The sequence below is a fragment of the Struthio camelus genome, chromosome 6 (genome assembly GCF_040807025.1).
Source record: "Struthio camelus isolate bStrCam1 chromosome 6, bStrCam1.hap1, whole genome shotgun sequence".
NCBI lineage: Eukaryota > Metazoa > Chordata > Aves > Struthioniformes > Struthionidae > Struthio > Struthio camelus.
Genome location: NC_090947.1, coordinates 6,994,169 through 7,009,824, shown reverse-complemented (window position 1 = coordinate 7,009,824; position 15,656 = coordinate 6,994,169). Strand labels below are relative to the sequence as shown.

Below are 15,656 nucleotides of genomic sequence, written 5' to 3'. Positions count from 1 at the left end.
CCCACAGGGATAAGTTCTGCAGAAACGAAGCGTAGATGTGATCAGTAAAACACTACAGAAATACTGTAATAAGCTAGTGCTACAGGACTGTGAAAAGCGTACCTCGGGCTCCTCATTCTGCCAAAAAAAACCAAAAAAACCCAAACAAACTCACATTATATGGATTGCCTAGCTTATCGTGAACTTATACAGGCTGGACTCGGTTTCACTGGCAATATTACAGTCTTGCGAAAGTAGCGGTGTTCCCCTTCCCTTCCTCCCCAGCAGACAACAGTCTCGTCACGCGTTTGGAATAGCTGGATGCACGCAAATTCTTTTTCTCTTTTCAGAATAGGTGTTTTTACTAACACAAGACTCTTTTTTTAAAAAAACTTCCAACGTTAAAACAGCAATTTTATCAGTTATTACTTTCACTTGCAACGTGGTCAACCATACCCAAGGGCTTCTGCTCCCCAGCCCAGGAGACTGACATATCCGCAAAGGTACTACGCCACTCTCACTGCCGCAGGATGCATCCTCTTCTCGAAACCAGTCGGCAGGAGGCTTGGCAACACAACACCGCTCCTTATACTCACTGCTTTTTAGAAACCAGCTAGGCCAAGAAGCCATGCAGAGGAGGTGATGGAGCCAATATCTAGGGATAATAAGGAAGGGGGGATGAAAACCAGCAGACTTCTTTCATTGCGACTGAAGGGAAACGGATGCTTCACTGTGTGAAAGGCTACACTTTTAGCTGGCTACGGAATAACCTGTTTGACAGTTACCACCCTTGAGTTTTTTTTTTTTTTTTTTTTTTAAATTTACAGACTGAGTGAACCAGAGAAAGCAGTAATTGAAAACAGCCACAAAGAACTCACCTGTCAGGTATCTCCTCAGGTACAAATGAACTACAATAGGGACCATACAGTAGTTGAAATGAGATTATTTTCTAGGAAAGCAGGTTCCAAAATGGCTTGCAAACAGTTTGTGTATAGACTCCCTAACAAACATATCGCCTGGCAGAAAATGAGGTGCGACTTCCCCAAAATGTGCATTATTCTGAGCAACTTCAGGTCTGTGCACACACCCTTTTCCATGTCCTTCACTCTCATTTCCTGCAATTTTTGGTGCTAACTGTGGAGCGCTTGCAGGTAACAGACATTCAGCAAGCACAAAGGCTCTGCTATGCTGGGTCTAATGCAAATTATATAAAATATACTTTTCCCTTAAAAGTGAAAGCCAAGAGAGCTGGTCTTTGTTCTCGAGACCCATATGTATTATCATATGGCATCCACAAAAAATTATCACCAGCCCTAAGCATGCACTAAGAAAGTAGTGGGACATACATGCACACCCAACCAACCACCCACCCACCCACCCAAAAAAGAATCACAGAACTGGTATGGAAACGAGATCAAAGGAAAAAATCCCAAACCTAGAATTTAATTACAGTAACTGGGAACTAAAAAAACAAAAACAAAAAACCCTCCCACACTTAATGAAAAACAGAGATTTTTACACTCTCACTCAACTGCATCAGCTGGAGATCTACGAGGAAAAAAAATAAGCTCATACTCAACGGCAAGAGTAGGCAACATTATCCCAATTGCTTGCTTGCGGTATCTAAAATGCGAGCTTTGCACCTGCGTGCCCAGCTCTCAGGGTGTTGGCATGTCTTCACATTTGAATGCCAGCTCTCTGCGCGGGCCCCAGGCCACACAACCACGTCTTCCTCCAGCAGGTGGAGATGCAGAATGCAGTGAGAATTTTCAAATGAAAAAAAAAAAAAAAAAACCCCACCGTGCTCCATAACCTTGCAAAGAAAAGGGTAGGACCAAACGTGAGTGTGTTCAGACCTCACTTCTCTATTACCTTTTACAGTTGTTTGCAGCTGTATAATGTTTTAATAAATTAAAGCGCTACCTAGCCCCAATAACATCTCTCAGTGAAGCAAGACTTGACCAAAAGAAGTAAAACTACTGGATGCTGTATAAGAAACTAACACAATGTATTGGCAAAAAAAAAAAATGCATTGCTAAAAATATCTGCCACAAGGCACGCAAGGCAAAGTACTAGCAAAGAAATCATCAGGACATGTCAGCTAAGCAAAGACCCCTCTCAGCCGAGCAGTAACAACTCTTGTACCTGTTGGCTACTTTTAAACAAACTCAACCTAGGTTTTGAGATCTCAAAGATAACTCAGTTCCTTCAAGTTTCAGGAAAAAATCGCTAGAGGCAGATATACTTAAGTTCTCACTGTAGAAAAGAAAGTATTTGCAGGAGCTCCTAGGCATTAGACCCTGGAGTAGGCACAGCGGGTGGAAGAGTTGCAGTAAATGCAAGAAACGTGCGAAAGAGCCAACCGGAGCTTGTGCCTTCTTGGATGCTAAAGTCCTCGGACTGATCTGCCACTCACATAATCTCTTGGTTTTAATGTTTCGATATTCTTTGCCCTCTTTCTTAGTGTTAGAACTAAATCATGTGCGTTTTATAGGAGGATGCAACGACTCAGAGGTTGCTGGACCCGCCATCTGTAGCGGTGCAGGTGAGTAGCAGATCCAGCGTTTCAGACAAAGCACTGCTGGGCTCCCAGCCCTGCCTGCGAGCACACGCTCCCCTACCGGCGCATGCCTGCAGTTTACTCACTGGTATTACCCAGCGTGCAAGTTTTTAATATTCATTCAAAAAAAAAAATCACATTGAAGAAGTGTCCTCTGTTCTGCAACAGAGATTGCGATCCCAGGGCTTAATCTGTGCGTGGATTATTTTGAGAATGGCTTGTGCACTGACTCATGGTCAAGAAATGGCCTAAGCTCTTACCAAGCTATTTAGATAATGAAAGAAGAAAGATACAAAACAGATCCCGCAGCCAAAAGATGACTCACAGCTCAGCTGTGGTACTTAGTCATTTTGAACTAGGGGACAAGAGGATCTGGCCCCAAAGGATGTTTCAAGTTTCTGAGGATTGGGACTGGTGACAGTTAAGGCAAACACCCTGCATCCTGTTTTATTTATCCCCACTGCAGGCTAGCTATCTTGTTGATCTAGCAGGTCTTCTGGAGTTCCAGGACAATTTCAGAGATTCATCTATTTTCGCAATTGCCTTTTGCAGGAGTTCTGTTTTCTTTTACATGTTACTCGGTGTAAGCACTATTGAATTACAGGAGCATGTGAAGTCTTCTTCAGAAAAGAAATACAGCAAAGCAGAGGACAACACAGGGCATCTCTCAAGAGGCACTGGGGGGGCTACTAGGTCACCCAGTACTCAAAACTTTTGACAGTACTGTAAATGTATGCAGCATGGCAGTAGATAGGAAAAAAAATGTGGCTCTCTTCCCAGTGACCTTATGAACTGACAGAAAGGACAGCAGCTCAACAGTTTCACGCTTTCCTTTTCCTAACATGGATTCGGGTGGGGGAGGAAATCAGCCTCCCAGAAGAACCTGAAGGGATGTGAAGGACAGAATCCTGAGCACCGTTACCTGAGCAAAGGGTACGTATAGTCATCCTTTCTCCCCAAATAACTAACTCCTCAAAGTTAGCCTAGCACTTCTTAATCTCCTTAAACACGGGAAGTCTGCATTTTGCTACAGTTCTCCAGTCGGAATTTTTCAGCCATCACTTGCTCCAATTGCGGTGCAGAGGCACATCGCCCACAGCATTGCCGGGCGCTCTCTCGCCGCAGCTTTGCGGCGCTCGGCCAGCACAGGAGGGAGCGATGATGTGAGGACACCGGCGCAGGAGCCGAGGTGCTCAGAAGGTTCAGTCTTCCCCTCGGACCTCAGCAAGCCGGCCCCTGTTACCTCCCCATCTGTGGCTTCAGCCTTGCTCCAGCTTACTTCAGGCCAATTTCCTTCAAGATACGTGAATCCTGGCACAGCATGGCACCGGGGGCTATATAAAGATCTTAAACTAGAAGAAATATGGGAGGGGCACCTTCTAGAGACAGCCCAGTAACATTACCCTCCAACTACTCTCCATCCTGCTAAGAAGAAACTCCTTTTTCCACGTGAGGCCAGAAGAAATTTGCCGGATTATTTATTAGGAGTATAAATGCATCTTCGAAGAAAAACTAGCTATCAACTCCAGGGGCCATTCCCCATTTTGCAGCCCTGTCCTTACAAATCTGCCTAACGTGGCACTCGGCCTGGGCTGAGAGCCAGCGCTCTTCCATTACAACCTGAGCAATCTCATCAGCAGCTGGGTAACCAAGTGTAGCACGCACAGGACTAAGGAAGTGACAGGGCCTGTTAGGCCACTGAAAGAATAAGATTTCTTGCAGGAAAAAAATATACCGATGATGGCTCTTAATTCAAGGACTTGATACGGATTTAAGTTAGATTGTCAGAACATGCCGAAAACGTTCAGCCTAATTTCATCGCTCGCTCCCCCCACAGGATCCCTGTTATTCCGTTTTTAAACGAACACTGCATAAGAGCCTTTGTTCACTGCTTTAGCTTAATTTTGAGAACTTTAATCGAGTTTGACGCTTGCAAAAAGTCTGAAGCTGACAGCCTGATTGCTGCCATCACCTCTTCTTTTCTGCAGGAACACGAGCAGATTCGGTAGCGTTGAGAGGCGGTTCTCCCCACGGCCCCTAGGTTAACTGCCCCGCGGAGAGGACGTTACAAAGCAGAGCACAACCGCAGGTTTCTGTGCTGAGAGCTCCAGTCAGCGTAGCCTGCGGTAGTTACGATGCATCTCGGTGCATGCGTTTCCACAGCCTGTTGCTGGCGCTGAGGTTATCTGATCTTCAAACACCCTGAAGACGCTGACATCCAGAGGCAATAAACAGAAGGCTAAGCAAGAGATGCAGATTAACAGATCTCTTTTGATCCGTAAGGTCCGTTATATTAAAACTTACCTAAAACTCAAGTTTACAATTGTTGCCTGGAAAGCAATGTAGAGATTCCAAAACTATCAGATTCTGGATCACAGCACGGTAGGAGGAACATTTAGAAACTTTATCTACGCTCTAAACTTCCAAATTTTTAGACCAGAATTCCTTTACATGGAAGAAATCTTCCGCTCCCATTTAACCAGTGTAAACAGCTAGGCATCTCTCTAAGCGTGGGAGTGTTTTGGGGTTTTTCGGAGGGTGGAGGTGGTGTCATTTTTAAATGGAAAGCAGCAAGAGGATATGTTCATTAAGCTCCAGGAAGCCTCTTTGATGCAGCACTCAACAACAGACCCTTTTAACCATACCGTCCTTAGACATCTCTGCACTTTCAGCACAGAGCCACTGGAGGTAGCTTAGCACATAGTTAACCGGCACCAGAAACGCCCAGAGCACCAGGCAGACGGTTAAAGCTTCAAATATTGGAGCGGGTATAACTGACAACTTCCAAATGCACTTTTTGATTCTCGTGTAGGTATGCCGTTGAGCACCCAAAGTGGCGTGGTTGAAGATGAAGATGTAATCTCTGCTTTGTACTCCCATGGCTGGGCTGCACAAATTGAGGAAGATGAAAAGCGTAAGCGCCTAGGAGCTAGAGCTCCCAAACTCTAACCCCCTGCCAGCCTCGGTCAGCCCTCCGGGCAGGCTGCCAAACTACTACAAGTCTTTAAGCCCCACTGCCAGGAAGCTGGGAAGTCAAGCTAATAAGAAATGGTTTTTCAATAAAAATTCTTTCTTTCTGCTGGACTTTTGCTATAACTAGGCCACTCGTACAGTGTGGCAGCAGGCGCTGAACCAGCACACTCGCACACAACCCCCTTGTGGGGAGGTTTCTCCCCAGGTCCACGGTGCACCTAGGAAATCCTGGAGGAGACGTGGAGATTTCTGTCAGTCTAAAGCTCTAGAACATAAATATTTGTTACCTTAAAGCCGAACCTCTAACCATTCTATATGGTAATACTAAAATAAAAATTCAAAATCTTCCTGTTCCTATGTAATGAAACAAGTGAGAATCTACTACTGCCTAAAAAGGAACCAGCTGCTCACAAACAGCGTTTCTTACGCTGTCTCTGAAGGGCTGTCAGAAGCGTTGTCGTATTCTCCGCCTATCTTATTTAAGACCATCTCAAACTTAATAGAAAAGTGGAAAAACGGCATCATGGGCACAGTTAAAAAACAGAACTAATTAAGGTAATTTAAATATACGCATTACCAAGTAGTAAGAGAGCAGAAAGTAACTCTGCAAAAGTGCCAGTGACTTCCTTTACTGTAGCATTAGAATGGAAAACCCTAGTAATCGATACGGTTGGGGTGCAAAAGCATCTATATTACGCCACAGCTTCTAAGAGGCAAAGTAAGATCAAGGATTTAAAACCATTTGGGATCGACACTGTTCTAAACAATGAGTTCACGCTGTCTTGGCTCCCAAATTAGTTACACTGCTGCTTTATGCACAACAGCTAAATTCACTCTATGTTCTTAACAACAATATACTACAAATATCACATGAACAGATATATGCCCTGTATTGCACGTTGGACAGTGTTTTCTTCCACTTTAGAATATTAATTCCTTTGTAATGCACAAAACTTTTAAGAGTTTTAAAGCATTCATAAAATGTCATGAAAGAGGCAACGTACCTAATCTGGAACAGCAAAAAGGGAAACAAGATTAAGATAGTGCAGTTTAATTTCCTAGAAAATAATGCGCCGCCAGCTGTGTAAACTTTTTCACAGTTAGAGCAAATATTCTAAAAACAAGCAGGCAGCAGAGTTGCATTGCAGCATGTTTCCTCAGCAGTCAAGCCTCCAAAGAAAGCTCTTAGAAGGTGAAAAGACTTTAAAGATAGCCATGCAACAAACCAATTTGATAAGCAGGATTCTGAGCAATCTTTATGTTCAACTCATTAACTCTGAGCTCCTGCTGACACAGCTGGTACTCCTGCCACATATACTACACGCTCCCTGAACGTAACAAATAACCAGCACAGCATGCGCCATTCTCCTGACATACCAGACAGACGCATGCAGACTCTTAACAGCTGGACTACTTGGTTTTGTCTCCTGAAGAGCGAGGCGAGGGCTCACCTGCTGACTCCAGTAACAGGCCCCAGGCATTCTGTAGAGCTTCCTCTTCTGGAAGCTATGAAGGGGCCTCGTTCGTGCAGATGTGCTCACATTAGTCACAGACAACGATCTCAGTCTTGCCCTGTCTCTTCTTCTTTTCTTGATGTGTTGATGATCAAGCAACCAGCTACTCGAAGAGGATACTTCTCTGTTGTCCGAAGCTCTGCAATGTCATAATTAACAGAGGGAGGAAATCCAAAAAGTTAAACATGCTTCAGATGCACAGACCCAGGTTTCAAGCACTGATTAGTGCTAGCCATCTAAATCGAAGAGAATTTTATAAACACCAAAATATTTTAGCACATTTCCTGTTTCAGGAAGTCACGCATGTGTTCTGTTTGTTCTTGGCTTAATTTTATATCATGTTACAAAAGAAAGTTTATCATTCTTGCTCTTTTCTGCTCACGGAGAAAAACATCAAAATGAAGTTAAGACTTCAAGCATGTAACATTTCTTGATTTTCCTCAATTCAAGAACTGTATCTCTAATATTTTTAGCATCTACTCTGCTTTAAGTTACAATTAATATTTCCTTACAAACTTGCATTCCATTCAAAACAACAGTCACTCTAACCTAAATGGAGACCTAGAGACCTGCCATATTATTTGGAGGTTGTTTTTTTGTTTTTTAAAGAGCTGAAACTTAAGTAAAGCTTTGCAAACTAGCGCCCATTCAGAACAGAGGCTGCAACCTGGCGTGAAACAGCTGCATCAAAAGTAGGAACTCTACATATTTAGTGTAACCAAAACAAGGCCATTAGACTTCGTTTCTAGAGAAACGCTACAACTGTCTTGCTTGGTAAAGATATTTGATGCTTCCTTTAAGACCACCATAATGAAGCTATTGAGAAAAATCAGATTGTATTAGTCTGTCTAACCTACTGTCTTGTTATCATGGAACAGTATTTACTTTGCACATAAGCTTAAGGAGATGAGATGACAGCAGCAAACCTGGCTGATAAAAAGGGTAATAGTTCAATAGTGCAAGAGCAGCACGCTGGAGTGGGAAAGGGCTGCTATCCCCAAGTGAAAAGAGAAAGTATGAAAAAGATTCTTCTCAGCCTGGGCACATTGCATATTGCAACCCAAAAAGCAGCAAGATCAAGTAGGAGAGGATGCGTTTCCCTCAATTTTTTATTTCAGTGATTTGCTGCTCTTAAAAGCTCTTAGAAATAGTTATTGTTGTTGAAAATTCATTCTTTATGTTTTCATTCTTTTCTTATTTCCTTGCCTTCTTTTCTCCAACAGAGCTAAAGCCCAGCCTACGGAGGCCCTTGCGGAGGAGCGAGAGTTGAGTCTGTCTGTCTGCCTTTAAGAGCTAGAAGCTGCCCGCACTCAGATGATTGGGGAGAAGAAAGCAAGTTCAGCTGCAATCGCTACCTGACACTGTCCACCTAAACACATGCAAAGCTACATTTTAACACTCACCCTCAGTCAGACCTGGATCTCCCCATGTCTGTTGTCTTCACATCTAGTCTACCATCATCCCCCACAAGCTTAGCCACACGCACACTTCTCGAAACCATGTCTTTAGTAACACATAAAAGTTACGTGACAAACACGGAGCCAAGAGTAGTTAAACAAACCAACCAACCACCCAACACTACACACATAATAGCTTGGATCACTCTCGCCAAACTACAGCCTGTCTGCTCACCAGAAGAAGGGGCAGTACAAGGTAAGACTTCAAACCGCCCTCCATTTGGGTGGGAATGACTCAATGGGAAGAATGCAGTTCACTTCTATAGTCATCCTGACTTTATTTTGTTGCTGTGGCAACATCTGCCTGCAAAGCTAAAGGCTTGCTGCAAAAAGCGCTCAGGTGTGCATTTATTTGTACAATACTGAAGACCTTGACTGCAACGCTAAATTGCCTGAGAAGTGCAGGTACACAAGATATTTGTTGGCTCATAAGAGGTAATCTACCTGCATGAATGCTTATTTTCTCTCCTGAATTTCATCAGGCAAGTCCCAGGTGGATGATATCACTTAGTTAAGTTATAACATGTAACGAAACATGAAAACTAATTTATTACAATGCCATTTTGACAAATAGCTGTCTGCCACCAGTACATTTTCTATAAATAGAAGCAATTGTTATAAAAGCATGATAAAACACCACCCCATGCTGTGCTGGTATGGTAATAAAGTTTTATGGGCATGAATTTGAGGCATCCTTTTGGCACATCAGAAACACTCAACAAACGAAGCAGACCCAGTAAGAAAATAGGTGCTAATGAAAAGAGGGATGGAACAAAGCATCTAAAAGTAACATATTACTAAGTGTCAAGAAACGGCCAAGAATACTGAAGCATCACATTCTTTTTGCTAACATCAAGTTTTTAAGGGTTGAGAGAGAAATACAGTATTTAAAGCCTATGCAAAAGCTTCCCTAAAATACTTGCTGAATCTCCAAAACGTTTTCTCTGTAATTATCTGTTTTGATGTCTCACAGTATGAAGTCCAGCTTCTGGAAATCCACATACCTCCTCCTTACATGAAAGGCAACCTAAACAAGTACATTAGCACAGAAGTCACCTCCTCATCCTGGCTCCATTTCTGCGATTCCTGACTTTGTTCAGGTGGTCTGCCAAGCTCTGATGATTTCCCTACGATCTCTGCCAGCTGCTCTGTTTACTCTCCTGCACCTTTTGGTAACATTCAGCTTGATTTTCAGATGGAGCGGAGATCTCGGCTTTTCTGCCACTTGGGCACACGGGCTTCCCAGGCAAGGTTGGCCTTTCTGGCACGGCAGCCTAGCTAAAGAGCAGAGACCTTGCTCACAGATTCACATATGCACAAGAAGCCACAGGACAGGCTCTGTTTGTACTGAAGTAACGAAATTTCTAAGTCCTCTCTCCTGATAACAGAGCAGTTGTCATCAGCTTAAGGAGCTGCTTCTACAAACATTTACCTTCATACAATGCATCTAACTGATCCTGGGATCCAGCTTCAATCAATAGAAGGAGAGCTACACAGAAAAGGAATCTACTCATGAAATTAGACCCTGACAAATGGCGATTCAAGGTTACCCACGTTTAATTAACCAAGAACCACATACACACCACCAATTCGATTGGGAAGAGCACACAAGTAATAGACCATGCCACAGTGCCATCACTGCTGACCTCAAAGTTTCTCATGCTTAGGCCTACTTTAAACATAGACTACTATATCTTTCATATCAAGAGCCTACACATAATTTCAAGTTTTTTTTTTTTTTTAAGTAAAAATAGCTATCATACTTTATTTTTCCTCTTCAAAATCCAAAACTCACCTTACTTTCCATTTTATTTTGATCTGTGCTCTCAAGTATATAATACAGTCAGAGAGCACCCTGGAAAGAGTGAGAGGAGAAGAAGCCAAGAAATTAAGTTAATGAATTAATTGCACACAAAACAAAACAGAAAAAAAAAAAATCAAACAAACACAAATAAAAAAGACAGAGAACAACAAGAGAAAAATCAAAAAACATTAAAGGAAACAAGAAGTAGCAGGAGGCAGTGAAGTTCCCTGCAGGACTTCCATGATAAACATGTTATACTCTGCTCAATTTCCACCTTTAACAAATAGTATTTATTTGTAGACCTCAAAACACTTCACAAAGGGTGAAAATTACTCTACTGTATAGCTTGAAAAAAATAAAACTAAATTTTATATATCTGATTTTCAAGATGAGATCTCAGTTTCTTAGATTCCCTTTCAATACCTAACTCACTACCTCCAGTTCAGGGCTACTGCACTGAGAAAAGTCCTCCAAGTCCTCCCATTCCTCTTTGGCCATCAGTAGAAAACCATCAGCCTTAGAGATAGCGTTGCCTGAGCAAACAGTTGTGTTGCTTATGAAACGGAAAGAGGACTGGTTTTAGACAGTTCCTTGTAAGCACTTAATGGAAAGTGAAGTGCAGAAGTGGCCTGAAGCGACATCACTAAAGTCCCTTATCACGAAGCCAACTTCATACACTTCTAAAAACATTGAAAAGCAGGAACCCCTTCTTTGTCTGCTTCATGAAGAGGTCGTAGATCCAAGGCACAGTTTTCTAAGAATCTAAACACCTCTCTCCTTCCACATAGCCCCCTCTAACAGCAACTTCCTTTTCAGTACTGTTTTTATTCCAAGACTCAGCTGAATCTTCTGACTTTGCCTTACCTTATTTGTAAATGATCGATATGTCAGGAACATGAATAACACAGGACAGGACCTCCTTCATCCTTAAATTCAGGGTGCAGTCACCCAGTCATTTAGGAACAGAGGGCAGTTACGGAACCTGCCCCTCCAAGCTGCTCAATATAATCTTTGAGGGAAGCTACAGCTTCCGCGGCAAAGCTGCCGCAACAGCCAGCACGGCCACCCTGAGCCTCTCTCGGCGCTGGGAGCCAGGAAATTACATCTACTACAGACGCTGTCGTAAACTGCCCAGCCCTAGCACACAGTGATCCCTCTCTTTGTCCATCTGATCTCAGTCAAGACCTATGAATAACTCAGCAACCCCTCCACCCCACAAATCACATTCACAATATCTCAGGAGGAATAGCCTACATGCCTAGGTCTTTTGTGAGACAGGACACTAGTCAAGTATCTTAATATCGTTTTGAGATTAACACTGTTCAATGTCTGTACTGTGTTTTAAAATCTTTGAATAAAAGATATTATTATTAGCAAGTGTGGAAGAGTACTGAGAAATATTTTCCTATTGTAGCAGTTTGAGAATAATACTATCTTCCCGGCAGGTAAATCCATCCAGAACAAAAAGACCAAAAACTGAGAAATATTCTCTCAAAAAATCCTGAAAAAGTAGCGGACAAAGACAAATTTTGCTTCATATTGAAGATGGGCTTAAAATTAACGAAGCTGGCATGCAGATAGTGACCCACATTGAGGCACAGGTGACACTGCGTATGTATTCTACTCATCTACTAAAGTCTAGTTCGTCACTGTTCCAGAAATAAAGTTGTTCTCATGATGGACGGCAAATTACCTCAAGTTTTAAATAATCAAAAGTACTGTTTCCCTTCACTGCTTCACAGATACTTCCATCATACCAGTATTCACATGCAATTACAGCACCTGTGTAATTTTATGATGTCTTTAGGAAGAAAAATCAAAACCTACTACTTTTAACTCTACAAGCAACATTTTTACTTCCCTTGGAGTCTGCAGGAAACAGCTCTCTTTTCGTAATCTACTACTGTAAGGTTTATCTGTGCGATCCACGTAACGTTACCGGAAGTTGTTCTCAAACAAAACGCCACCATACTGGCGCCTACCTGAAGGAGATGCCATTGACCAGCTGTCTGTGTCTACAAGTTTTGGATGAGAGAGGAGAAGAAGCTGGAGACAGATTGAGTGGAGCAATTAGGCTACTGATGATTTCACTCAGCTGTGCACTCTGAAAGAAAAAAAAAAAAATGTAGTCAGACATTTACCCAGACTGAACAGCGCAAAAGTTCTGGGGTTTTGTTCTGTTTTTCCTACTTGGGATTCCAGACTCATACGTCACGGAATAATCGTATTCAGTTTCTGCTTGTAAATAATCAAGAATGGCATGTTTTTTCTTTCACTATTATGTACAACTATACAAAAGCAAAAAAACAAACAAACAAAAGAGTGCTGAACTACCAGCCAAGGACATATTTCAGACATTTGGATAAGTAGCATACAAAATACATTAGTGACTTTCGTATTTGAACAAAAGACTTTTAAAAAGGCAGAAGAAACCAGAACATTTTTACAGCTGATCTTACAACAGCTGCAGCTCAAACCTGTTAATTGGCCTTTCAGAGATCATTTCGAAAGGAAAAAGATCTGCTGTCTCCTTATTGTACTCTTCGCTGCCTCAAAGTAATTTTCTTCTTAAAAGAATCCTCTTCGTTGCCTACTGTAGTTGACAAAGGTGGCTTTATAAAAGCCAGTAACTGCAGGAGGACTATTGCAACTACAGACTGAATGGCCAAAAATATTCTCACGTCCTCAAAAACGACAGCGAAAAGCATCCCTAGTAACAGTCCCTTCCCCCCCCCCCCCAAAACCTTGACTCTCAGAACGGCCTCAAAGCAAACGCAGCTCATTTGTTAAGACTAAGAATTACTCCTCATAAAGCGAGGAATTGTGGCCTGACTCCAGATAACATTTCACAATGTTTTGGTTCTAAATGTTAAACCTTAATGGCTAGTCCCGCAATAAACGGAGCCAGTAGTTTACTCAGAGGAAACTGTCAGCTGCATACTAAAACCTAAATGAAGTGTACTGACATGGCATACACACGTTTAAAACCTTTATTTTGTGGGATTATCAACTCAGAACTGAGACTGCTTAAAACAAGAGTTAATAAAGATTACCCAATAAGAAGTTCTGTTTACATTTGCAGGCACTACCATTTACGCAGAAAGAGGCAGAAAAAAAAATATTTTCCATTGTATTACTAGTCACGTCTTTTCCGTTAATGTTTAAGTGATGCTGTCGGGTAAAAATTTCAGGTCTGAATAATATTTTCAGGGACGGATATTAAAGCACAGAAATAGCACATCAATTATAAAAGGCCCGAAACAAAGCAAACAAGATGCCAGTAAAATATTTAGCAGATTGCTTAAAAAAATCTGAACAGCGTTCAATCTGCAAGGAGCAAAGTCTCTATCAAATGAATGTAAAAGCACCAGAACAATGGCAGACATCCAAAATGCAAGGAAAAACATATGCATTTAAAAAATATATATACTTCACAGCTTTGAAGAGGACTTGAAAACAGAATTAAAACAAAAAAGCAAGGCTTAGTCACTTTGTATTTTTATCAATTTTTTCTTCACAAATGAAGTTATTTATTTTTAAGAAATACTCTTTTTGAATATAGGACCCAGGAATTGTGGGAACAACAAACTACGGACATGCTTTGGCTTACGGCATCGTTATTTCCAACGGAGGACAAAAAGAAGCCCAGACCTCGTCCTTCTGGGTCAAGGCTGAGTTTGAGAGCTGGTCGTTAAAAAACGAACCAACCCCCAAAGCTTTTGGTGGTGTTTTTGGAGGGAGAAAACCGATGTCACTAGTGAGATGCTTTAAACGAAGAGCACCTTTATTCCCAAGTCATTTTCAGGTAGCCAAAGTTCTTGGACATCTGGAAACCACTGCTTTTACTTTAACCTTCTGCAAAGAACCACGTCTTTAAATCTCTGAGCAATCATGTAACCACTCACCACATTCTAAAAACGCTCTTTGCTTTACCAATTGCCAGCCCTGAGCATATATATTTCCTGTTTCATTGACTCCTCACTCCTGTCTGTTGTCGTTAAGATCTACCAAACAGGGGAAGCCATTTAAGAGCTGGAAAGTCTGACTATCAAATAAGAAAAACTGGCACAGAGATTCAGGAACAGGTATGCTATCTGAAGCTACTTTTCTACCTTATTTTAAGAAGGTGTGTGAGACCAAGAATTTCTGTATAGCAGCAATGTATTAATGCATCTTACCATCTTTACGCTAACTATATAAAACACCTTCTGAAAACAAGTTTGCTGCATCTCCTCCAGTAATGCGAGCCTAATACATTTTTGTACGTTATTTTCTAGCAGAAGACAACCCTGCCGCAGTCGACATCGTATTTCCTGGAATTAACCTTGGAAAGGACTGTTGAGAACAGAAACGCTGCTCAGCGCTATGCCTACGCTGGGCCAGGGCAGCGGTACGTGGCAGTCCAGGCCTGCTAACTGCAGCGCTCCTACGATACTTGAAAAGGCCAGATCAACGATTATATTTTGTTGGTTTGTCGTTTGTTTGTTTCTAAATGCAACGTACCTCCATCTTCAGCTGCACTCTTTCATCTCATGCAAATATTTCCTGACGCAATCTGTGGCAACGCTACACCAAACGTGACTATAAAGGAGAGGTAGTTTTTTTAGAGAGCTATGAGAAGAGGTTATGTGGCCACTTCGATATAATCGAAGCAGCAATACAGGTACATCTGAAATAGAAGGTTTATTTGTAAACCTGGTGATCAACATATTTAAGTCCTTCAATTCATGAGCGCCCACTCTCAGGAGCATGAAATATCTTTCTTTCTTAAGTAACCACCATGGAACCTGCCTATTTCTGAAACAAATCATGTGGCTCCACCGGACCTTCTGTTCTCATTTTACCTTACCTGTTTTTCTATGTTCCGTAAAAGCAGGGTAGGACTGCTGGGTGACATTTCAAAATCATGCTCCGGCAAAGAATCCTGTCTCTCAATGGCAGCTTGCGAATTCCCTGTGGCGTTTAATAAAGCTTCTTGGTCGGTCAATTGTATTTGCTTCTTCAAAATGTCTTTTGGAAAGGGGAATTCTTCTAAGATCACCATCCCCTAGACAACAGCAATTGAATACAGTTGGTTGACAACAGATTAACCCTCCTAAATCATTTTTAAGTGGCAGTCAACCCTAGCACATCCCCCTTAAGCCCTCCCAGCGACTCTTCGGAGCGCTTAACCTAGACTTTACATATACTTAACACCTAAAATATAGACATGCTAGCAATTTTTATTAATGAAAAGCTGCATCGTTCCTGTTATTCCTTATAATAACCCTCTACAGTATTATACCACTGCTTAAACATCTGTGCCAAAATTCAAATCAGAAACTCATACTTATTAGAGTAACGACATGATCGTTTGCCTGCTGATTTAA

The 15,656-nt window shown here is 41.9% G+C and overlaps 1 protein-coding gene across 7 annotated transcripts in view; it reads right to left on the bottom strand.

Annotated features, from left to right (window-relative positions):
* Positions 1–15,656, bottom strand: part of KANSL1L (KAT8 regulatory NSL complex subunit 1 like) — a 64,938-nt gene that overhangs the window by 24,102 nt on the left and 25,180 nt on the right. For all 7 annotated transcript variants that reach the window (XM_068947921.1, XM_068947922.1, XM_068947924.1 and 4 more), the window contains exons 4-6: positions 15,137–15,334; positions 12,270–12,391; positions 6,964–7,165 (exon numbers count right to left, since the gene is read on the bottom strand). In XM_068947921.1, the coding sequence (XP_068804022.1) occupies positions 6,964–7,165; positions 12,270–12,391; positions 15,137–15,334 (522 nt within the window). The remainder of the gene's footprint in view (positions 1–6,963; positions 7,166–12,269; positions 12,392–15,136; positions 15,335–15,656) is intronic.